General features: G+C 50.4%; 1 protein-coding gene across 1 annotated transcript; it reads right to left on the reverse strand.

Moving 5' to 3' along the window:
• Window positions 1–1,960: 1,960 nt before the first annotated feature.
• Itpkc (inositol-trisphosphate 3-kinase C) lies at window positions 1,961–24,362 on the reverse strand. Its single transcript, XM_006995836.4, has 7 exons — window positions 23,076–24,362; window positions 14,998–15,100; window positions 12,466–12,679; window positions 8,993–9,197; window positions 7,631–7,732; window positions 6,930–7,001; window positions 1,961–3,320 (listed from the first exon to the last, which is right to left on the reverse strand). The coding sequence occupies exons 1-7, from the start codon at window positions 24,213–24,215 to the stop codon at window positions 3,117–3,119; spliced, it is 2,040 nt and encodes a 679-aa protein (XP_006995898.1). The 5' UTR covers window positions 24,216–24,362; the 3' UTR covers window positions 1,961–3,116.
• Between the last annotated feature and the right edge of the window lie 7 nt (window positions 24,363–24,369).

Below are 24,369 nucleotides of genomic sequence, written 5' to 3' on the forward strand. Positions count from 1 at the left end.
AATTAACCCAACTCCCTTCTCCTTGGCCTCCTCAGACTATTGCTCACCTGTCTGACAGCCATGATGGACTTTCAGATACTAAGACTGCAGGTGCCAACACCAGCCCTGGGCTGCATATGATGATCACTCTCCTTGAGCTGGCCAGATGGCTAATGTGTAAAAGTGCTTGCCAAGCCTGGTGACCCAGGGACCCATGTGATAGAACTGGTTCCCACAAGTTGTCCCTCACCTCCACTTGGTTGCTGTGGTACTTGTGCGTTCAACACAAATTCAAATATAAATAAAACATTTTAAAAGCCTACTTCCCCTAACTTCTGCATCCTGGCTCCAATATCATTTCTTCTCGAGAGTCCCCAGGAACCCTCTTCTTCCACATGAGGGGAAGAGAGGAATATGATGTAGGGTTTTTTCCTTGTTTGTTTTTTTTTAAGACTATTATGTATAGTGTCTGCCTGCATGTATGCCTGCACACCAGAAGAGGGCACCAGATCTCATAGATGATTGTGAGTGCTGGGAATAGAACTCACGACCTCTGGAAGAGCAGCCTCTTAACCTCTGAGCCATCTCTCCAGCCCGTTTGCTTTTCCAGACAGTTCTTGTTATGTTATGGAGTCCAGGTTAGCCTTGCATATGCCACATCCTGCCCAAGGCTGGAATAGTGGTGCAGACCTATAATCCCAGCATTTGGAAGGCAGAGGCCAGAGGATCAGTTCAAGTTCATCATTGCTACCTGACAAGTTCAGGGCCAGCTTCAGCTATATAAGACTCTTAAACCACATATCCATCCTAACGAATCAACTATAAGGAAGTAATAGGCACCTGGTACACCCACTCGGAAGCGGAGGAACAAGTCTTGGTAGCCACTGTACTCCCATTACCCAGCAAAAGATCACATATTCAGGGAGATGTATGGTAGAGTGTGTAGTAACCAGTGAGTCGGGTAGGTAGCAGTCTGTCTGAATCCTCACCCTGATATTTGATTGGCACTGTCCTGGTTCATTGTACTAGAGCTCAAAGGACTAGCCTAGGAGCCCTATGTCTTTGCATAGTCTAGCATAGAGCCAGGCCCAGGAGAACTGCAATTCAGGCTAGGCATGATGGCACATACCATCTCAGTACTCAAGAGGCTGAGTCAGGTGAGTCACGGTGAGTTTGAAGCCAGCCTGGGCTACATTGTGAGTACCAAGCAAGATCTGTAATCCCAGCACCATGGAGGCCAAAGAAGAGGACCTTAAGTTCCAGACCAGCCTGAACTACAGTGAGAAAGAACCTGTCTCAAATTAAAAGAAAGGGGCTGGAAAGATGGCTCAGCAATTAAGACCACTCACTGCTCTTGCCGAGTTTGGATCCCTGAACTGACATCAGACAGCTCAAAACCACTCCAGCTCCAGAGGCCATGGGGTCCCATGCCCTCTTCTGGCCTCCTTAGGCACCTGAACACATGTAACTAACACACACATACAAAAATACAAATTTTTTTTTTTTTTTTGCATGTGTGTGTTTTCAAGATGATTCTTTGTGTAGCCCTGGCTGTCCTGGAACTCTCTATGTAGACCAGGCTGGCCTTGAACTCAGAGATCCACCTGCCTCTGCCTCTTGAGTGCTGGGAGTGCACAACCACTGTCTGGTGGTGATAAATTGTTTTTAAATCTAAACAAAGCCAGGCGGCAGTGGCGCACGCCTTTAATCCCAGCAGATGGATCTCTGTGAGTTCAAGGCCAGCCTGGTCTACAGAGCAAGTTCCAGGACAGGCTCCAAAGCTACACAGAGAAACCCTGTCTCGAAAAAAGAAAAAAAAAAAATCTAAACAAAAAATAATGGCATTTCTGGATCTTGAGTGGGTGGTGAAGCTCCTCAGCCCGCCTCAGTCTCCTAAGGTGCTCACTACCCCGTGATCCTACCCCAGCATGAAGGCCCAGAGTATGAGTCTCAGCTCACACACACAAATGCCAAGAAAATATCCACAGCATTGACTATCCTGTTTATTGGGGTGCCACCACGGGTGGGAGGCACAATAAAGCCATTTCGCCTTGATTCCCTGACACCACCCCAGCTAACTACCTCATATATAAATACATATAAAGTCAGTCAGTAGAAAAGGAAGACGTGTCAGCCCTGGAAGACATTAGGGCTTAGGGAAGAGGTAGGTTCCTGTCCTCACCAAGCCCATCTGTGCGGGCCAGGAAGCCAAGGTTCTGGAGCGGTGCTAGAGCACAGGGACAGAGTGGTTTCTGCCCCATTCCAGAGTTCTAGTCTTTGGTTAGAACCAGGTTAGTCCATGGTTAGGGTCAGAAGTCCCACCCACTTGTGCTTCTGGGCAACCTGGCAGTTCCTTCAGTGTGCGGGCAGGGGCACTTCTACAGTGAAGCAAGGCAGATCTAGTTCCCGAGGAGAAACCTCCTCCCCTGCCTCGGAAACGCCTTCCGTCACTGGACTCCACTGAGACAGGAGAGCCCAGGGTCAAGGGCAGGAGGAGGAAGTCCTGAGGCTGGAGCTGGTGCACCAAGGAAGGAAGACGGTCACAGTGCTGGCACAGGTGGATGTGGCTGTGGTCTGGCTCTGCAGCAGCTTCAAGAGTCCACAGAGGAACAAAGAGGTTCCTTCCAGGCCTCAGCAGGGAGGAGGGTAATCTGTGCTCCCGCACAGTAGCATCAGAAGGTGTCCCATGTCATCACACCCTCCTCTCAGCAGTTGGATGGCCTCCAGAAGGGGCTGTCGCTGCCCCAGGAGGACAAGCAGCTCCTGCAGGTCTTCACAAATGATGCCCGATCCTCTGGGGAACAGAAGTCAACCTGCTGAAGCTCTGGGCTCAGAAAGCCAGCTTAAGGAGGGGTTCTTGACTCTTCCAGCTGTGGCCCCGGTACTCCCTTAGCTTTCCTAGCTGATCAGGATGCCCTATTCATGTTCTGCTAACTCTAGCTCCATCTATCCTGTTCCCCACATCAAAGGGAGCCCAGTGCTGCCAGGTCCCCAAAGCTCCCCAGACCACACTGGTCTGGTGATACCTTGAAGTACCTCATCTTCCATCAGCAGCCTCAGGCCTGACGACATCTTAGGGCTCCTCCAGCCAGACACATGCTATATCTTGCAAGTGAGTCTAGCAGCAGCAGATGAGATCAGCTCTGGGCCAGCCCCTGAAGGAGGCGGATCAAATTGTCCAGACCCCAGAGGTAGCCATCCTCACGGTTGCCCTCGGCCCAAGGCAGCCTGTGACTGAGCGTTTGGTGGTTAGGCAGGGCCACTGTCTTGCCGAAGTCAATCATCCAGACCTTGGCCAGGCCGCTGTGGTCATGCACAAAGAGAAGAGAACTGCCCACTACCTGCAGCAGTTAATGAGAGAGATGCAGTTAGAGAGAGGAGCAGGCACTAGCCAATCGCTTCCCCAATGAGCAGTAAAGCAGAGTGGTAGACGACAGAAACTCTGGAACAAGGCTGCCCATGTTCAAATCCTGACTCTGCTACTTCTGGGCTGTGCAGCCTTGGGCAAGCATCTCACCCTCTCTGTGGCTCTGCTTCCACATATACAAACTGAGAATAATGGTATAATACACACATAACGCATTTCAAATGGTTTCTAGAACACAACAAATACACAATATATGTTACCAATGTGTGTGTGTGTTTATTATGAGGATGGCCTAGAGCCTCCAACAAGCTAAGCAGGCGTTCACAGGCTGAGCTACAGCCCTAGCCCATTATCTTCATTTTCTATCTCTCATTCCTTGTTTGTCTGACAGGGTCTTACATGGTCCAGATGGCCTTGGATTATCTATATAGTCAAGAATACCCTTCAACTCCAGATCCTCCTGCCGCCACCTCCCGTGTGCTGGCCTGAACTCCCAGCCCGACTGCTTCCTCCTCCCAGGTGCCCGGACAGTGTGAGCCTGCACACTGGGCTATTTGGTGCCATCATTTTACACCACAGCACAAACTCAAAAGGCGTCAGGTTGTGACTGGATCAGAGGGCTCGGACTGGACAGAAGAACTGGAGAACTCCAGAATAGGGCAGTAGCTTCTTAGGCCTAGGGGACTGTGGCTGATGATGTTAGGCAAGTGGCTTCCTTCCTTTGGCCTTGGTGTTCTGTCTGTAGAATGGGGAAGTTGGTAACACTCTACCTCCTGGGGCCACAGTAGCAACCTACAAGCCACAGGCCCATAAAGTGCCTCCTAGCATCTGCCTTGGTGGGGGCTGTTAGTGGCATTTTATGGATTAGACAGTCATTGCTGAACAGGTGTGCTAACACACATCCACCATCCAAGCACTTGGGAGGCAGATGCAGAAAAACAGTCACAAATCTGAGGTCAACCTAGGCTATGGGCTGTGTAGTGAACTCCAGGCCTGCCAAAGCTACAGAGTAAACTTGTCTCAAAAAAAAAAAAGGGGGGGGGTGTAAGCCAGTCATGGTGATGCACACCTTTAAATACAACAACTCAGAAGGCAGAGGCAGGAGGCAGGTGGATGTCTATTAGCTAAGGGCAAGCCTAGGCTACAAAGTGAAACTCTATCTCAAAACCAAACGGCCTGGTGAGATGGCTCAAAACATAAAGGCACGTGCCACCAAACCTGATGACCTGAGTTCAATTCCTGGGACCCGCACGGCAAGAGAGAAATGACCCACAGGCTGTCTTCTGACCTCCACAAGAGTACCATGGCACATACACACCCTCATCCCACATTCACATCCTCTAAATACAATTTTGAAAATTATACAATAGGGAGTTACTCTTTCCTACAAACAAACAAACAAACAAACAAACAAACAAACAAAAAGAAATAGCTGCTGCCTTCCCATCTCCTAACTCCAGCTTTACAAGCCCCCCTCCATGTTTTAAAGCAGGTTTCAATACCACCCTGCTCCCAGACCCCAATTCCTGGACATGTAAGCAGGAGCCTGTCTGGAGCAAGATCCAGCACAGGCACCAAAACTACACAGAGAAACCCTGTCTCCCAAAGCCAAAAACCAAAAAAATAAAACAAACAAAAAAACAAGAGCCTGTCTGGAGAACCAGATGCTGTCAGGCCTCATGATTATAAGCCATAGTCTTAGTTACTTGGGAAGCTGAGGCAGGAGGATTGAAAGTACAAGGCCTGTAGCCTTTACTACAGAGTGAGTTCAAGGGTAGCCTGGGCAACTTAAATCCTATCTCAAAATGAAAACCTAAAGTGGTTAACCTAGTCTACACAGTGAGTCCCAGACTAGCCAAAGATACATAGTAAGACCCTCTCAAAATAAAGATGAAAAGTTGGGGATATATCTCAGTTGGCAGAGTGTCTGCCCCCAAGCAAGTTGACACACACCCATACATAATCCCACACTTAGAAGGTGGAGGCAGGAGGATCAAAAGTCCAGGTCATCCTCAGCTACAGAGCAAATTCATGCCTGCCTGGGCTACATGAGACCCTGTCTCAAATAAAACAGTGGAGGGTGGGAAGCTGGAATGTAGCTCAGTGGTAGAGCACTTGCCTGGCAGACATGAGATCCTGGGTTCAAATCCCCAGTACCAAACAGAGAGGCAGGCAGATGCCAGCCAGGCCTGGATGCATGTTGCCATATGGTAAGCATCCAGGACTGCTATGTCTCTCCAACTGTCAGGGAAACTGGAAATGTCGATTTCTATGTGAAATTTCATATTTCAAATGAGGCAAGACACTAGGCCAGCAAAACCAAACACAAGGAGAGGAGAGGCCTCTACTCCCACATAAAGCCTGAAGACAGTAACAGGGACAACGGTGACATTTGACCAAAACAAACACGACCACGGTGACAGCTGGCACTCACTGACGGCTCACCATGGGCTGGGCTCTAACACATCAGCCTATTTCACCTGCATCAGGGCCACGTGGCTGCTGCTGTCACCCACACTACAGGGGCCTCCCAGGGTAGCTGCCTGGGCTTAGGAGGCTGAGGAGAAGCAGAGCTGGGATTGAGACTTGTACAGGCAAGACTTCCAGCTCAGGGCTTTCTAGAAAAAGAGGGGAAAGGGCTGAGAGGCCGAGGAGAGGCTTGGAGAAGAGAAGATGCCATGGCTTCTCTGCCAAGCAGACAGCCTCAGAGACACAAGGGGACAGCAAGCACAGTGGCATACAACTATAATCCTTGCGCTGGTGAAGGCTGAGGCAAGAGAGTCAGAGGAGTTCTAGGCCAGTCTAGGTCAACCTGGGCTACGTGAAACCTGCAAAACAGAACAACCCCCATGATCTGGCAAGATGGCGCAGTCGGTAGGGCACTTGCTGAGTTTGATCTCCAGGACCCGCAAGGGGAATACAGCTCTGTCAAGGGTGTCCTCTGTCCTCCAAGTGTGCACTAGCCCCTCCACATACACACACAAACAAATAAAAACATAAAACACGAAAAAGCCAACCCTAAGAGAGACTGGCTAGGAGAGGAAAGAAAAGGCAAGAACCACCCACCAAGGGAGGCACTTGGAGACACACCATTACAGTCACAATCTGATGCTAAGAACCCGGAGTAACGACCGTGAATGCCTCTGTATGCCCCAAAGGTCGCTTTCCAGTGACTCACAATCCTCGGCAGTCCCCTGCCCTGGTCGGAGCAAATGAAACTGTCTGGGTGGGGTAGACTGGGTGTGGTGATGTTCCCTGTAACCCCTGCATGTGGGGGGCTGAGGTAGGAGAATTTGAGTATGAGGACTCCTGGACTACAGGAGACTGTGTCTCAAAAACCCACGCCTCTTCCAAAGGAAAAAGAGGTACAATTGGGATGTGCTGAGCACAGTGACCGAGAATCCCTGGTTTTGACCGCCAAGCCCTGGAGGGAGTCAAAAAGAGGGAAACTGAGGAGAGCCCAAAGTCAGACAGCAGAGCCAGCCTTATCCCAGACCGCCTGGCTTGAATCCACGTCCCACTCCCTCCCTTCGGAGCCCCGAAACTGGAGCCCACATACACCTGCGGCACCCAGGGCTCGCACCTCATGGGTCTTGAAGAAGGGGGAGTTCTCCAGAGCCTCTCGGAGGTCCTCCAGTCGCGCCACGTACTTTCTCTGAGTGTGAGAGGAGGGTAGCTCATTAGAACAGAGACGCAGCAAGCTCTTGGTGAGCCCCTTGAGATGAGAGCTCACCCTGTCATCCTGGACAGTCAGTCACCATGGGACAAAGGGACCCAGGAAATGGCGGGAAGAGGGAGTCCTGGCATGAAGCCAGTAAGATGGTGCACACAGGAGTGAGGTGGATGAAATGAATCCCCACCAATCCTCACAGCTCCCCCATGAGAGGTGGGATCAGTTTCCCCTTCCCTTGAGCCGGGCTTGGTCTCATGGTAGGACCTGTCTGCCCAACAGAATGTGGCCATGCTGTGCCCAGACACCAGGGGGCCTCACACATAACACCTGCTATCTCAGCTTCTTGTCCCCATGGTGAGAAGAGCGCAGGCTAGCCTGCTCGATTGAACAGACAGACAGACCCCCAAGTCCCGAACAAGGCTGTGAACCAAGGTAGTGCTAGCCGGGATCAGCGGCCAAGCCACCAGCTGCTGGCAGACTGTGAGCAAGGCTGGCCAGGGTCAGCCCAGCCCAACCCAGCCCAGCCCAAAGCAAGGAGCATGACTCAGAAGCGACAATAAACGGTGGCTATCTTCAGTGGCCATATGTTAGGAAATGAGCGTCCCACTCACCAGGATCCCAAGGTCCCCATCTACGAAGTCTTCCAACACCTTTGTCACCTGCTCCAGAGCTTGTGTCTTCTTGAAGTTGGTATTGCAGGTCCCATCGGCCTTCTGCAAAGCAAGATGTGAAGTGCCGTCACGTGCGCAGCCTTCTCAGGGGAGACAGTCCACCCGTCTGTCACCCTGTCCCATAACCTGTCCTCCCACAGCTGACCAGGCTGAGGCCGCCTTGTACAACAGGCTGTTAAGGGCCCAGGATTTGGCTTTAGTAACGACTCTGCCACTGTCTATCGGAGTGGGCTGAAACGAGTCCATCTCTTTTTCAGACAGAGTCATGTGTATCTGAGGCTAACCGAAAAACTCACTACATAGCTAAGGCTGGCCTTGAACCCCTGATCCTCCCGCCTCCTTTTCCCAAGTGCACTACCTCACTCAGCTTAAACAAGGCCTATCACGTGCCTCAGACTCGGATGCCTCACCTGCGGGTATCTACTTCCTAGAGCTGCTGGTGCGACAGCTACCTGAGATTGGGCATGGAGGCCATGGGGCCCACAAAATAAATGACCAAAAATTCTCTGTGCTGGCTTCAAACTCCCGATCCCCTGCTTCCCAAGTGCTAGGATCACCAACAGGCGCCACCACACCTGGCTCTTTTGACTTATTAACCATGTGATTAATTATTCAAACAAAGGTGGGTGGGGATGCTGAACCAAGAGTCTCCGTCACATATGCTAGCGAAGTGCTCTGTGACTGTGCTACAGCTCCGGTCTCTAGTTGTCATCGTTTGTTCAGCACCACTGCAAACTGAACCTGGGCCTCACACATGCTCACAAGCCTTCTAACATTGAGCTACAACACCCAGGCCTCTTTTTCCTTTTTTTCCCCCCTTTTTAACTTTTTATTTTTGACACAGGGTATCTCTAAGTTGCCCAGGCTGATCCTAAACCTACTCTGTAACTCGGATTGAAGCTGAAATCCTCCTGCCTTAACCTCTTCATGGGGATGAAAGGTGTAGCTACAATATCCAGCTTTCCAAGCATATTTAATTTATGAAATAAAAACTTAAAAGATCCTTCCAGCCACTGCATTCCACAATGGAGGGAAGAGGATCAGGTTTGGGAGGCCAGGGAGGCTGGGACAGAGAAAAGGCTTGGGGAAAGAGAAGCTGGTACATGAAGATGCTCCAGGAGACAGATAAAGAAACCCCCCCTCTGCTAGACCCAGGGACAAGAAGTGAGGCCTTTCTCAGACCAGGCTGTCTGGACTCTGCAGACGTGGGTCTGCTTCCTTCTAGCATTGCCCACCTCCCACGGTCCACTGTTCCAGTCCCAGAACTCTTGAGTGTCAAACTGGCTCGCTCCTGGCCCTCACCTTGATGCCTTCTATCCGGAAGCCTAGGGTGGAAGTTGAGCTCAGGGTCTCCCTCCACTGCATATATCGGGGCTTGGTGACCGCGCCCTGAGCATGCTCCTCGGGAGTGGGGGCCCCAGGGTCCACTGCCACCATCTTCTCATACATATCTTTCCGGGGCCTGGGCCGTTCTCGTGCCTTCACCAGCTCCTCTTCCAGGTAGGTCCTGAGCACACGAGACGTGACAAAGGAAACCATTAAGCACAGAGCTGGAAGGCTCACACTTCCTGGTGTGGGTGGAGGTGCAGGTCTTTGAGCCCAGCACTTGGAGGCAGAGGCTGGTGGATCTCTGTGAGTTTGAGGCCAGCCTGAGCTGCATAGTGAGACTCTGTCTCAAAACAGCAGAACAAACAAAACCCCAGTCAACTATAGAAGTTCAAACAACAAAGCTTTCGAAAGAAAACTAGAGAGCAGTTTCGTGCTGTTATAGTAGGCAAAGATGTTTTTCAAACACAAGGCCATTAACAACAACAATACCAAAAACGTCTGACAAAATAGAAGTACTTCTGCTTATTGGTGCTTGGCTATCACTGATCTAAAACACTTGGGACCAGCAGCTGGAGAGATGGCTTCAGTGGTTAAGAGCACTGTGCTCTTTCAGAGGACCTGGGTTCCAGTCCCAGCAGCACGCGGTGGCTCACAGCTCCAGTCCTAAGGGATCTGACACCCTCTTCTGGCCTCTTTGGGCATAAGGCACACAAATACATGCGCAGGCACAACATCTGCCCACAAAATTAAGAACAAACCTCCCAGCACAGGGCAGTTTACAAGTGTCTGTAACTCCAGTTACAGAGGAGCTGATGCCCTCTTCCGGACTCCTTGGGCACTAGGTACACACATGGTACAGACATGTGTCACGCAAAATACCCCTATCCATAAAACTTTAAAAAAAAAAAAAGGAAAATTTAAATAAATAAATACCTGGAACCAAAAGTACTTCTGATTTTGAAGGTTTCAGATTTTAGAATTGTTGCATGAAGCTTCCAATTTCACCGGAAGTTGAAATTTCAGGTTTTTAAAAGACATGTATTTCTTTATTGGCAAAGGGAGCATGCTTGTTTGGACGTAAGGGGACAGTTTTCAGGAGCTGGTGGTTGGCCACCATATGGGTCGTGGGGGTGGGACTCACGTTGTCAGGTGGGGCAGCACGAGCTTTTACCCAATGAGCTGTCTGACCAGCCCCAGGTTTTCTTATTTCATTTAACTTTGAGACCCTCCTGGTCTGGAAATACTGTATAGACCAGGCTAGCCTCAATTTCATAAAAATCCAACTACCTCTGCCTTCTGAGAGCTGGAATTAAAGGCAAGGTCATTTATTTTTATTTATTTTACTTTGTTATTTATGTGTGAGTCTGTGTAGATATCCAGACAATATGTGCATAAAGGAGCCCTGGAAGCCAGCAGCAGGCATCAGATTCCCCTGGGGCTGGGGTTGCAAGTTATGAGCTACAGGTGCTAGGCACCCAACACAGGTCCTCTGCAAGAGCAGCCAGTGCCTGGAACCAGTGAGTCATCTCTTCAGCCCCAGCATTATTTTCAAAGAAGAAACAATGCTGATTTATCAAGAGAAAGTGAGGAAACCCCCAGACTGGGAGGGGGTCCAAGGAAAGAATAACAGAATTGCAGATGTTTTGTTATTAGAGTTGTTTGAACCTTTTTTTTTTTTTTCAAAGATTTATTTTATGTATATGAGTGCTCTGTTGACTTAATGGCAGAAGAGGGCATCAGATCCCACTATAGATGGCTGTGAGCCATCATGTGGGTGCTGGGAATTGAACTCAGGACCTCTGGAAAGAGCAGTAGTGCTCTGAACCTCTGAGCCACCTCTCAGCCCCTAGAGCTGTTTAATGGTATTAATAGAGTAAAATGGTAACTGCAAGGCCATGGGTTTGGTCCTCAGTTCCAGGGAAGACAGAGTGAAATTCAAAAGTTAGAAAATATACACATTATCAGTGTGTGTGTGTGTGTGTGTGTGTGTGTGTGCAAAACAAAGGATTTATATGCAGAATATGTAAATAATTAATAAAAGCAGAGAGAGAGAATCGGGCATTGGGTTGTGGTGGTTTGAAAGAAAATGGCCCCCAAAGGGAGTGGCACTTCTAGGAGGTGTGGCCTTGTTGGAGTGGGTGTGGCCTTGTTGAAAGAAGTGTGTCACTGTGGGGGTAGGCTTTGAGTTCTAAGCTCAAGCTACTCCCAGAGTGACAGCTGACTTTCTGATCAAGATGCAGCCAGCACCACGTCTGGCGGCACGCCACCATGCTCTCATGACACATGATGGACTGACCCTCTGAAACTGTAAGTGAACCGCCACAATTAATGTTTCCTTTGTAAGAGTTGCTGTAGTCATGGTGTCTCTTCACAGCAATAGAACCCTAACTAGGACAGTGGTGTATATTTACAATGCTAACACTTAGGAGGCAGAGGCAGGAGGATTGCCATGTCTGAGACTGCTGGGTCTACATATTGAGTTCCACACCAGCCATGGCTATACAACAGATCCTGTCTCAAATACAAAATTAAAAACAAAACAAAACAAAACAAAACTAACCAAACCTGGGGCTGCGGATGCAGCTCGGTGATATAACTGACAGGGCTTGCCGACATGCACAGCCCTACATTCAACTCCCGGCACCAACAGAAAATAACAGATAGTACTGACTGCATAACACTACAACCAAAGTGAGTCCTTAACTCTACAACTAGCTGGGAGGTGGTGGTGCACGCCTTTGATCCCAGTACTCGGGAGTCAGAGGCAGGTGGATCTTTGTGAGTTCGAGGCCAGCCTGAGCTACAGAGTGAGTTCCAGGACAGCCAGGACTGTTATACAGTGACACCTTGTCTTGAAAAACAAAACAAAACAAAAAACTCTAGGAATTAAAAATCAAATAAATAACAGTCTGGCTTGGGGCTGGGAATGGGGCTCAGTTGGCAGACTACCTGCCTAGCTCGCATGAAGCCCTTGGTTATCTTCACTTAAACCACGTATGGTGTCATATGTCTGTAAAACACAGTCCTTGGGACCTGAAACTCAAGGCTATCCTTGGCTGCATAGCCAGAATAAGGCCAGCCTGGGTTACAGGAGACACTCAAAAAGAAAAAAACAAAGAAAAGAGAGAGAAAAAAAAAGGAAACACAATGAACATTATTCCATTATATATCCAGTAGTTTAAATCAATGAAACAGGTGATAGCAAGATAGAACCAAGAATACCAAGACGAAACAGTAGGCCTGCACACCTGGGACCCTCACAGCGGGCCGCACACCTGGGACCCTCAGTGCAGGCCTGTACACCTGGGACCCTCACAGTGGGCCTACACACCTGGAACCTTCGTACACCACTGGACGGAATGCACACTGATGCAGGAACTTTGAATTGACTTGGCCCTATTTTCAAAAACGTCCACCCTGACTGTTCCATGGCTGCCCAGTCCCACCTGCTGCCCATCTTGCAGTCCATGATAGAGGGGCCCTCAAAGTCAGCCAGGAGATCTTCCATCTGGTTGAAGGCCTGGCCATCCCGATGCACCATGCCGTAATAAGCAGGCACAAAAGGCTGCAGTGGGTCTCCCATCAGCTGTTCCAAGCTGCGCTGCTCACACTGACAGAAACGCTTCAGAATCCGACCATCCTCACCAGCCTGGAAGTTCCCTGTGGGAAGCAAGCAGACCGAGGAGAGACTGCATCAGACGGAGACCTGCTACCACTTATCCCCTTATGCATCATCCAGCCATGGCCATCTTCCCGGACACTTCCAGCAATCTTGTCTCTCCCTCCTTTTCTGTTGTGTTGTCTTGAGGTAGGGGCATGTTGTTTGTTTGTTCTGAGACAGCTGGCCTTGAACGCATAAAGATCTCGCCTGCCTCTGCCTGCCACCCAGTGCTGGGACTTAAGGCTCCCACGCCCAGCTCACACCTTGCTTTAGATGGGTTTATTTCTACTCTCTGTTGTTTATACAGGGTCCTATTTACAGCACAGTATACTATTATTTATTCTGCAAGGCAAAAAATTCATTTATTTTGCCTTGAGTTTCAGGTCCCAAGGGCTGTGTTTTACAGACATATGACACCATACGTGGTTTAAGTGAAGATAACCCAGGGCTTCATGCGAGCTAGGCAGGTAGTCTGCCAACTGAGCCCCATTCCCAGCCCCAAGCCAGACTGTTATTTTGCATTTTTACTTTTATTTGTGTGTGTGTGTGTGTGTGTATGTGTGTGTGTGTGTGCATGTGTGCGTGTGTGCGTGTGTGCGTGCGTGTGTGTGTGTGTGTGTGTGTGTGTGTGTGTGTGTGTGTTCACAGAAGCCAGAAGAAGGCATCAGAACCTCTAGAGCTAGAGTTATATACAGGCAAGTGCAAGCTGCCCACACGGATGCTGGAATCCAGGACAGGCCTTGAGGAGCAATGCATGCCCTTAACCACTAAGCCATCTCGTCAGATCCTATTTCTTAATTTAAAAAATGTTTTGTGATTGCTCTGTGTGAACCTGTGCGTGATGCGATTAAGGGTGAGTGTGTGCCAAGAGCATCTTGTGGAGGCAGTTCTCTCCTTCAGCATGGACTCCAGGGATTCAACTCAGGGCATCAGGCTTGCCCAGAAAACGCCTATATTCCATGAGCCACCTGGCCAGCCCCGTTTTGCAGTTCTGAATGGGTGCTGTTGACCTCAGAGGGAACTCTGAGGTCTGGGTTGACAGCATGACTCTCCACAACAGACTTGTAAAAGCAAAAGCTACTTGGTCTATCTAAATTAATTCATGTTAGAAACAGTGGCTTGAGCCTATAATCCCAGAAATTAGAAAGTTCAGGCAGGAGAACTGACCCAAGTTTGAGCCTAGTTCAGGATACACAGTGAATTTAAAGCAAGCCCAGGCTTCACAGCAAGACTCCAGGTTTAAAATAAATAAATAAAACTCATAATTCTGGCATTATCTAGAGCACTTACGTGGCTAAGGTAGAATTCCAAGTTTTTCCTTTGTTTGTTTTTAGGGCAAAGGGATAGTTTTGCTTTGCTTTGTTGACATTAATGTCTTGCTACGTAGCCCAGGCTGGCCTCCAACTTGGCAATTCCCCTGCCTCAGCCTTCCAAGTGCTGGGATTATAAAGTGTGCCAAACCAGGAGTAGTGGTGCCATCTTTTAAGCCCAGCATTGGGGGCAGAGGCAGGAGGATCTCTGTGAGTTTGAAGTCTGCCTGGTTTACAGAGTGTGTTCCAGGCCAGTCGGGATCCAGAGTGAGAGACCCTGTCTCAAACAAACAAGCAAATAATAATCAATGTTGCCACCACGCCTAGCTTTCAGGTCATATTCTCCAAAGATGGTGGCAACAGTGTTTTCTGTTCCACCTAAGATATCTGCTGTGCGCTGAGACACACGAAGGCCATGTGGCTTTGGTTTGGGGGTCTACTCTGCGGAGATACAGAGGAGTTCGGGGATTCGTTCCTGCTTCTCAGTGGCCTGTGTCCCTCTCTCAACACTTTGCTTTAACTCCTCAGTTGATCCTGCAAAGGTGGTGAGATTCCTTCTGTATTGATGTGGGAAACTGAATTCCAGGAAGGGGGAGCACTAAATAAGGCACAGAAGCAGGATGTGAAGCAGTACCCATCCACTCCAAAGCGAAGACTCAACCAACCAACAGAATGCTAAGGAACCATGTCTACCCAGACCTAGCCAGGTGTGGCACACGCCTTTGATCCCAGCACTCAGGAGGCAGAGGCAAGTGGATCTCTGTGAATTCAAGGCCATTCTGGTCTATAGAGTGAGTTCTGGGCCAGCAAGGGCTACACAGACTCTATCTGAAAATAAATAATAAAATAATTACTAGGCCAAATGTTTCTGATAGCAGCCCCATAGCGTGGAAACCGTCACCAAGCCAATAGTAAAGGCAAGTGAAACTATACAGAGCAGTGCTCTCCCTAGCCCGAACACCCATGCCCAGCCCTGACTGTCTGTCCACCGAAACCCCCGGTCTCACCAGCATGTCCGGAGAGCTGGACCCAGGGGTAGTGGTGCTTACGGAAGGACACCACGAAGGGCGAGTACTTCAGAGCTGTCTTCAGCTTCTTCCAGGGCTTGCTCTGTAGGGAGGGCAAGCATGAGGTATGGGTCAAGGCCAGGGAATTACTGTCCTGGGGGCTTCATGGTTCCCAAGCTTTTTGGGGCTGCCAACCCCCACTTAGTCCAGCCAGGGGGGAAGTCTGCCTCTATTATTACTTTCTTTGTTCTGTCTCTGTGTCTTTGTCATATGAGCAAGGATAGGCTAGGTTTGTTTGGTTACCATAGCAATCACCAAAATTCAGTATACCCTAAAACCCACAGCACAAAATGTGGAAGCCAAGCCTCTCTGCCTCTAAATAAAGGTCAGATCTGGAGCAAACCATAGAGGCAAGAGCGGAGAAATGAAGACCAGCCACAGAGAGAGGCAGATGACAAAGACAAGGAGCTTTGGCTTGTCTCCCTTCTGACAGACTCTGGTCCTCTTTTTTTTTTTTTTTTTTTTTAAATTTGTTTACTTTTATTTTATTGGTATTTTGCCTGCAAATATGTCTGTGTGAGGGTGTCAGGTCCCCTGGAACTGAAGTTACAGACAATTGTGAGCTGCCATGTGGGTGCTGGGAATTGAACTCAGGACCTCTGGAAGAGCAGCCAGTGCTCTTAACCACTGAGCCATCTCTGCAGCCCCGACTGTCCTCCTGAATTGACTTGCTGTGCCAGTGAACTGTGACCGGAAGTGTTACTTCCAGGTGGAAGCTGCAGAGCCAATTCAGACGCCCCATGTTCAGCTCCATATTGGAGGCAGGGAGCTAGGCAAGCGAACAGGCCTCGGCCACTAAAGGGGCACAGCACAGAGCAGGACTCCCACCCCCCAACCACAGCTAATTCGTTGCAGTATGAGCAAAAGTAAACTCTTGCTGTTGCTCTAAGTCATTCAGATTTGGGGGCAATTTGTTACTATAGCAGATCTTTAAAAGGATATTTAGACTTATTTATATGTATGGAAGTTGTGCCTAGATGTATGTATGCAAACCATATGCATGCCTGGGGCTCATGGAGGTCAGAAGAAGGCACTGATCCCCTGAAACCGGAGTTTATGGATGGTTGTGCACCGTCGTCATGTGGGTGCTGGGAACTGAATCCAGGTCCTCTGTAAGAGCCCGGGATCTGAACCCTGAGCCATCTCGGCAGACCTTCATTGACTGACGAACAGGGAGATAAGCAAGGAGACCTCAAAAGAAATACAGAGGGGCTAGAGAGATGGCTCAGAGGTTGAATGCATACTGTTCTTACAGAGGACCTCAGTTACCCACACTAGATACCCCCTGGGGTAGTTCACAACCGCCTGCAACTCCTGCTCCAGAGGATCTGACATCCTTTTCTGGCCTCCATAGGCACTAAACTCATGTGCAACCTCCTCCCCTACACAGGTATATACATAATTAAAAAAAAATAAAATAAAATCTCATGCAGAGCATGGAACACACCTTTAATTCTAGCACTTGGCAGTCAGACCTCTGTGAATTCAAGGCCAGCCTAATCTGCATAGCTTCCAGGCTCAAGCTGGCCAGAGTGACACAGGGAGGCCCTGCCTCAAAAATAAATAAATAAATAAATATTAATTTATTGTGGGTTTTTTTGTTTGTTTGTTTTTGTTTTGTTTTGTTTTGTCTTTTTGAGACAGGGTTTCTCTGTGTAGTTCAGACTGTTTTGGAACTTGTTCTGTAGACCTGGCTGAGCTCGAACTCCCAGAGATTCACCTGCTTCTATGTCCTGAGTGCTGGGACTAAAGATGTGCGCCACCACCACCCAGCAAAAGTATTAATTAAAACAAAAAAACAAAAAACTGAAAAGCCGGGCAGGCATGTCTCTAATCCCAACACTTGGGAAGTCGAGGCCAGCCTCAACTACATAACTACGTGTACATGAGACTCAGTTTCTCTGTTTGTTTCTTTGTTTAGTTTAGGTTTTCGAGACAGGATTTATCTGTGTAATAGTCCTGGCTGTCCTAGAACTCGCTCTGTAGACCAGGCTGGCCTCGAACTCCCAGAGATCCGCCTGCTTCTGTATCCTGAGTGCTGGGATCAGAGGTGTGAGCCACTACACCTAGCTGAGACCCTGTTTCAGGGTAACAAAAATTAGGGCCAGCAAGATAGCTGAGGGTGGAGAGGGTGGGGATTGGGGGTAAAAGTGCTTGCTGACAAACTGAAGACTTCAGTTCAATCCCCAGAACCCGAAAAAGCAAGACTGTAGTCTTCCTTCTGCAGAAGGAAGGTAGAAAGAAAAAGACAGATGGAAGGAAAGGGAAAGAGCTGGGGCGGAGGGAGAGGTAGAGAGAGGGAGGGCAACAGAAAACCAGAGAAGGGGCGGGGTGCAGCCCAGCAAAGGTGTGAAGACACAAGCCACACAGGGCTCTGGACCTGACCCAGCCCTGCTCAGAAAGAAACAAATCCACAGCAGGACCCAAGCAACCGCATCACGCCGCTTCATGTCTGACTGAGGCGTGTGTTCGTGCCTGCACACACACACTTACCCCAGGCACACGGTGGCCCTTAGCATGAACTGGGAGAGCAGGTCACCTACAGGGAAGGAAGCTGTGTGCTCACCCTGCATCGCCCCCAGGGTCAAGGGCATGTTTTCTCCCAGCTCTCCAGCAGACAGCAAACTGGAGGGAGCCAGGTGCTGAGCAGGGCGTCAGGGTGGTGGACAGCATGGGATCCAGGAAGGACTGTTTTCTCCCATGGGGAGGAGATGATTAATCAAGGTTCCTGTTTACTAAGCACCTGGAACATTCCAGGCACCATGACAAAGACTCTGTGTGCCATACCCTATTTAATCCTAAAAACAGCCCCGGGAAGATTGTTGTCTGTGTCACAGGGGAGGAAACAGACTCAGAAGTGGATGCACTGGCCTAGTCACCAGGCACAGTGCTGGGTTTCTGGTTCTACTCCGACCCCATTGTCCTGGAGCTCAGCCACTGCATTCCAGCTGGACTGAAGCTTATGGAGGAGGGGGCTGCTCGGAATAAAGGTTACTAGACGCTGTCTTTTATTATCATAAACATGTAGTATCCTCTCTCTTTCTCTTGTTCACCAGTACTGGACATGACATCCTAGACCTCCTATGTGCTAGACAAGTGCTTTACTACGGAGCCACACCCCAGCCCCTCCCTGGGGGATTCTAGGCAGGGGCTCTACCACTGAGCCACACCCCAGCCCCTCCCTGGGGGATTCTAGGCAGGGGCTCTACCACTGAGCCACACCCCAGCCCCTCACTGGGGGATTCTAGGCAGGGGCTCTACCACTGAGCCACACCCCAGCCCCTCACTGGGGGATTCTAGGCAGGAGCTCTACCACTGAGCCACACCCCAGCCCCTCACTGGGGGATTCTAGGCAGGGGCTCTACCACTGAGCCACACCCCCAGCCCCTCACTGGGGGATTCTAGGCAGGGGCTCTACCACTGAGCCACACCCCAGCCCCTCACTGGGGGATTCTAGGCAGGGGCTCTACCACTGAGCCACACCCCAAGCCTCTCACTGGGGGATTCTAGGCAGGGGCTCTACCACTGAGCCACATCCCCAGGCCTTTCTCTTTTAAGTATATCTTAATCAGGGCTTTCTGGAAATAGTTTATCATGGTCTCAGCTTGCACGTCCCCCTCCTCCAGGAAGCCCTCTCTGATACCCTAGATCTGACCAACTGTATACTAGAGACTCCCACAATCCCCTAAGCTTCTCTCATTCATCCCTGACCACACAAGCTACTACTAGTGTCTGGAGACCCATCTGTGTCTTGAGGGAGGCAACTCTCTGTGAGTTCAAGGTTTTAACTCTGGTTTTATGTGGAGTTCCGGGCCAGACAGGACGACATGGTGAGACCCTGTGTTAAACCTGAGAGTCATGAGGATAATGTTTTAGTCTCACATTTGTCTCAAAAGATCAAAAAGAAAGAGCCCTGTCTTGATCCCCAGTATCTCCAGCAGTACAGGCGCTCAGGAAACAATCATTATCTATTCAGAACAGGATGGGGAAAAGGAAGGAAAGGCCAGTTAGGATTCGGAGTTCAAGGTCACTTTCAGCTACATAGTAGAGTTCAAGGACAGCCTGAGCTATGAGATTTTGTTTTAAAAACAAACAAGAGGGGGTGACATAGCTGGGCCACTATGGTCAGATGTGATTTCAAAACTAAGAGAAGCAGGCAGGGGCTGTCAGCAGCGAGACAGCACGTGCAGGCAGGAAAGCGGTCATGCCGCCCCCCCCCCCCCCCCCCCCCGTACACCCAGGCTTAACAGCAGGACAGTAAGGACAGCAGAGGGTAGCCACCTGAAGACGGGAGGCTCTGACACAGCCTGGGGTTCCCAAGGGCTTTGGGAAGGCAGAGGAAGTGTCTTGGCGAGTGTGGCAACTGAGGAAGCTTCTGGAAAGATGAAGAATTTAAGACAAAGAGGCCTTAGGAAGAAGGCAAGATGCAGACAGATGCATAGGCCAAAGGGGCTGACGTGGAAACTTCGAAACTCAGCCAGAAATAAGTCCAAAATCGTGGTTTTTGACTTGACTTAGACAATAATAAGCACAAGATGCCTTTCTGTGCCTCAGTTTCCCCACCTATAAAACAAAGATGAGAAGAACGCTCATCTCTCAGTACTGCTGGGACTCAGAGGACAAACCTGAAAGTTTCAGGCCATCCTAGGCTACACAGTGAGACCCAATGTCAAACTAAATAGAAGAGAAGGAAGGGAATAGAAAGAGGGAGGGAGGGAGGGAAGGACAGGCAAGGAAGCACTGTGTACAGGCTTGTAACCTCAGCTACTTGGGAGGCTGACCGAGGTAGGAGGATGGTAAGTTCAAGCCTGCCAGGGATACACACCAAGTTCAAGCCCTGGTAACATGGGAAACCTTGCCTCAAAGTAAATACTGAAAAAGAGGGCTGAGAATGTAGCTCAGTGGTAGCCTGCCTAGCATTCACAAGGCCCTAGGTTCATTCAATTCCTCAGGTTCAATCACACACAGAGAACAGAAGCAGGGCCAGTGAGATGCTCAGCAGATAAATGTACTTGCTGCCAAACCAGACAGCCTGAGTTTGATCCCTGGATCCCACACAGCAAGAGAAACAACTTCCCCAAGTTGTCCCGTGACCTTCATGTGCACGCTGCAGCATGTGCACATCCACACACTAAACAGAATCAATAAACACAGGGAAGAAAACAGCAAAGCAAAGAGGTATAAAGCGCCCCGAGCAGGGCATGGTAAAGCACGGCTGTAATTCAAGCACTCAAGAGGCTGAGGCAAGAGCATCGCCTTAAGTTCAAAACCAGCCGGGGCTATAGCTGCACGGTGAGTTCCAGGCTAGCCTGTACTGCACGGTGAGTTCCAGGCTAGCCTGTACTACTCAACAAGACTACGTGGCAAGTCTCAAAGACAGACAGAGAGAGGGGATAGAGGGAAGGGATGGAGGGGAGGGAAAGGAGGCAGACATCTAGACAGGCATTTGCAGTTTCTAGTATATGAGAAGGGTTTGAATATATGTAGGCAGCTCAGGCACATTTCAAACTTAGGTTCATCTTTTCCTTCAGCCTCCCAAATGCTGAGATTACAGGTGTAAGGCACAGCACCAAGCCTAGGGGCTAAATCTTTGTTTGTTTATAGATAGGGTCTCACTATGTCACCACTCTGGCTGGCCTGGAATTCACTATGTGGACCCGACAGACCTGACCCTGCCCATGCGATTAAAGGCGTGCACCACCACATGGCTTCCAGGTGGTCAAACCTTAAGTGTGTGACCTCCTTGGATGAGTGATTTCATCTCCTGTGCCTCAGTTTCTTCATCTATAAAAAGGAACAACAATAGTATGTGTGTCATAGGGCTGCCGTGAGGCGTAATGAACTAGCGGAGCGTGACAGTTGCAGCCATCCATGTTGCTGTTGTTATTAGTCAGTCACCCAGTTCCAGCTCAGCTGTACGGAGATGTCAAGGAGCTGAGAGGGTAGACACAGAGAAGAGCCATGGCAGAAAGCCCTGGGGGCTTGGCTCTTTTGTGTGGGCATTAGCACGTCTAGGCAGGTCTGGTTCTCACAGCTGGGGCCACATGTGTGAACACGTCCCTGAGGGAGGTACACTAGCTAAAGGGGGATCAAGGTAGATTCCAAGGGCCCAAGCCCAGGAGGAGGACTCCACAGACAAGCTGGCGAGCAGATGGACTCTGAACTCCACCTGAGGGAGGCTCTTTTCCACACCTGCGTCTGCTCTGCCGACTCCCTCCCTGAACCTGCCCTGCTTGCTCCTCTGATTCATCAGGAGAGAGCCGCACCCACGCTGGGGGTGAAGGTAGAAGATGTAAATAAGAGTCGGAAGGGGCCCCCGGGGAGCAGAGGACTATAGGGAGACTAGGTGGGTACCTGGCCTGGCTGACGATCCCTGAGCATTTTGCCCTTTGAACATCTAATGAAAAGCCAGAGATAGCCAGCATGGTGCTCATGCATGTAATTCCAGCACTTTGAAGGACTGAGGTAACAAGATCCTTATCACAAGTTCAAGGCCAGCCTGGTAGGTACCTGGCCTGGCTGAGGATCCATGAGCATTTTGCCCTTTGAACTTTTTTTTTAAAGATTGTATTTTTAATTATGTGTATGTGGGTGTGGGCAGGCATATGTGAATGCTGGTACCTACAGAGTCAGAGGCATTGGATCCCCTGGAAATGGAGTTATAGGCAGTTGTGAGCCACCCCACCATGCTGGAAATTGAGCTCTGGAGTCTTCTGCAAGGGCAGTTTGTGCTTTGTATTGTTTTGTTTTACAAGACAGGGTTTCTCTGTGTAGCTTTGGAGCCTATCCTGGAACTCACTCTGTAGACCAGGCTGGCCTTGAACTCACAGAGATCCGCCTGGCTCTGCCTCCCGAGTGCTGGGATTAAAGGTGTGCACCACCACCGCCCGGCCCAGTATGTGCTGAGCCATCTCTGCAGCCCCCTTAAATAGTTAATGAAAGCTAGAACAGATGGGCTTGTTGGCTCATCCCAGCCTTTGGGTAGCTCAAGGTAGCAAAACCGTCCTAAGTTCAAGGCTAACCTAGATATATGTTAGATACCTGGCTATTCCTGACTATTTGGCCCTTTGACCATCTAATGAAAGCTGGAGAAAGCAGACATGCCTATAAGCCCAGCCTTGAAAAGGCCGATGGGGGACTGGGGAGATGGCTCAAAATATTGTGCTCCTGCAGAGGGCTGGGGTTCGATTCCCAGCACTGACATAATGGCTCATAACCATCTGTAACTCCAGTTCCCAGGGCTCTAACCCCACCCCACATGACCTTCCAGGCAGCACATGCATGCACACAGTACACATACATACATGCAGGAGAAACACTCATACACATAAAATAAACAAATTCAAATAAAAGTTTTAAAAAAGGCTTAAGGCATCAGGATGGCCACGAGTTCAAGGCCAGCCTTGCTTCACAGTGAATATAGTCTACACAGCAAACTCTATCTCAATGGGGGGGGGGGTACACAGCACTATGGAACTTGTCAGTAATCCCAGCACTTAGGGCAGCAGAAGCTGGGTAATCAAGAGTTCAAAGCCAGCCTCAGTTACATAGGAAGTTTGAGGTTGGGGTTACAGAAGAGTGTCTAAAGAGGAAAAAGGTAAAAAAGAAGAAAAAAAGGACAAATAGGCCACGGGTTCAATCAAGACATCTGAGAATGAGTGTGTGCATTCCTTCTACCTTATTGGTGTCCTCAGACCCCTCCAGAGGACTCAACAGAAGTCACAGACCTTTCACGTAAAATTATGTGTCCACACAGACTTACACAACGGTACAATGTCAGATGTTCCTAGGCAAGATGGAGTCAGTCAGTAATCCTTCACTGCAGACCGGCCGCCCCCCAGAACAAGTGACCAAGGCAGAAAGACAGAAAGGAAAGGGGAGAGGGTTAGTAACCTGGCTGTCAGAGGGAGGTGGTCTGCGGATGGAAGCGCTATCTAGAGAACACTTTCTAAGCCAAGGCAGAAGGGACGGGAGGAGAAGAGATTTGGGGTGGAGGTCATGCTCTGGGTCCTACTCACTCCAGATCTGTCCTCCGGATCGCTGGTACCTCCGCCCCCAGCTACCAAGTCATCCTCAGATTCATCAAAAGAGGAGGCAGAGGAGAAGCCGCCTGTGCCCCCCTCGATCCGGGATGGGGGTCCCACCGGTTGGGCCTCAGGCTCAGGAGTCTCAGGGGTGATGATGAGGCGGGGTACAGGACACAGAGAGTTGCACCCCAGGTGGGAGCACAGGTTAGTCACCAACTCCCCAGGCTCTGGTTCGTCTAATGGATCATCTCCATTGGACTCCCCCAAAATGCTGTCAGCCCAGGGACCATCAATGCCAGGTTGAATCCAGGCACCATCAGTGTCTTGTGTTGAAAAACCATTACTTCCAGGCTGTTTCCAGGCTGTCTGAGCACTCTGCCGTATGAGGGAGCCGTGAGTTTGGGAATCTGTCCCGGAGCCGTCGGTGTCATGTGGCGTCCTGGAACCATCCGCGGATGATTCTTTGCAGGGGCCATCAGCCCTTGGTTCTGGTGAGGGGAAGACTCCGTCTGGGTGAGTTTGGAGTTTGGACGTGCTGTGGTGGGTCCGGAGGTGATCAACCCAGGGCTTGTCCCTCTCTGGCAGAGTCTGCCACAGCTCGAGCCTTTCCAGTCCGGTCCAGGACTCATCAAGCCCTGGCTGGATACAGAGGCTGGCTCTCTTTGGCTGAGACTGGAGGTCGGATTTATGAGGATCAGTTCGAAAGCCATCTGTCCAGGAACCGGCCATCTCCATCTCTACCCCGGGGCTGTTCCTTTCTGGATGTGTCTGGAGGTTGGACCCGTCTTGCTCCTGATTGTGGCTGGGCTTCTCCGGCTCTGCTCCTAGGCCAGCTGCTTCGCACACCGCGTGCCGGTCTCCACAAGAGTCTGCCTGTGGATCATCCGGACACCTCACAGGCCCGAGGTCGGTTCTCTCCGCCTCAGAGTGCAGGCTGGACCCCTCAGTCCAGGCCTGAGGCCCGCCCCTCTCGGACCGTCCCGTCAGGCCACCAGCTCCCGGCCCAGGTCGCTGCAGTCCCGGCTGTCGCCGCCGCCCACCTCGCAGCGCCTCCAGCCCCATGCGGGCCCCGGCGGGCAGTGCTCCGGCCTCCGCCTCGCTCAGGCTCCCCCGGCACGGGCAGCGCCTCATGCCCGCTCCCTCGGCTCGGGCTTCGGCCCGTCCGGCCCCACCTTCCCCTTTAAATCCTACGAGGGGTGTGGCTGGGGCGCCCCAACTCGTGGGTTCCGGCCCGCGGAGCTCCAGGCCGCCCGGACACGCAGGGGTTAACCGATACTCCACCTCC

The sequence above is a fragment of the Peromyscus maniculatus genome, chromosome 1 (genome assembly GCF_049852395.1).
Source record: "Peromyscus maniculatus bairdii isolate BWxNUB_F1_BW_parent chromosome 1, HU_Pman_BW_mat_3.1, whole genome shotgun sequence".
Lineage (NCBI taxonomy): Eukaryota > Metazoa > Chordata > Mammalia > Rodentia > Cricetidae > Peromyscus > Peromyscus maniculatus.

Coding starts and splice junctions, on each gene's coding strand:
- Itpkc (XM_006995836.4), bottom strand. CDS start 24,215: ATGAGGCGCTGCCCGTGCCGGGGGAGCCTGAGCGAGGCGGAGGCCGGA. Junction 7,733..8,992: donor TCCGGATAGAAGGCATCAAG/GTGAGGGCCAGG, acceptor CTTGCTTTGCAG/AAGGCCGATGGGACCTGCAA. Junction 3,321..6,929: donor CCTTCTTCAAGACCCATGAG/GTGCGAGCCCTG, acceptor TAACTGCTGCAG/GTAGTGGGCAGTTCTCTTCT.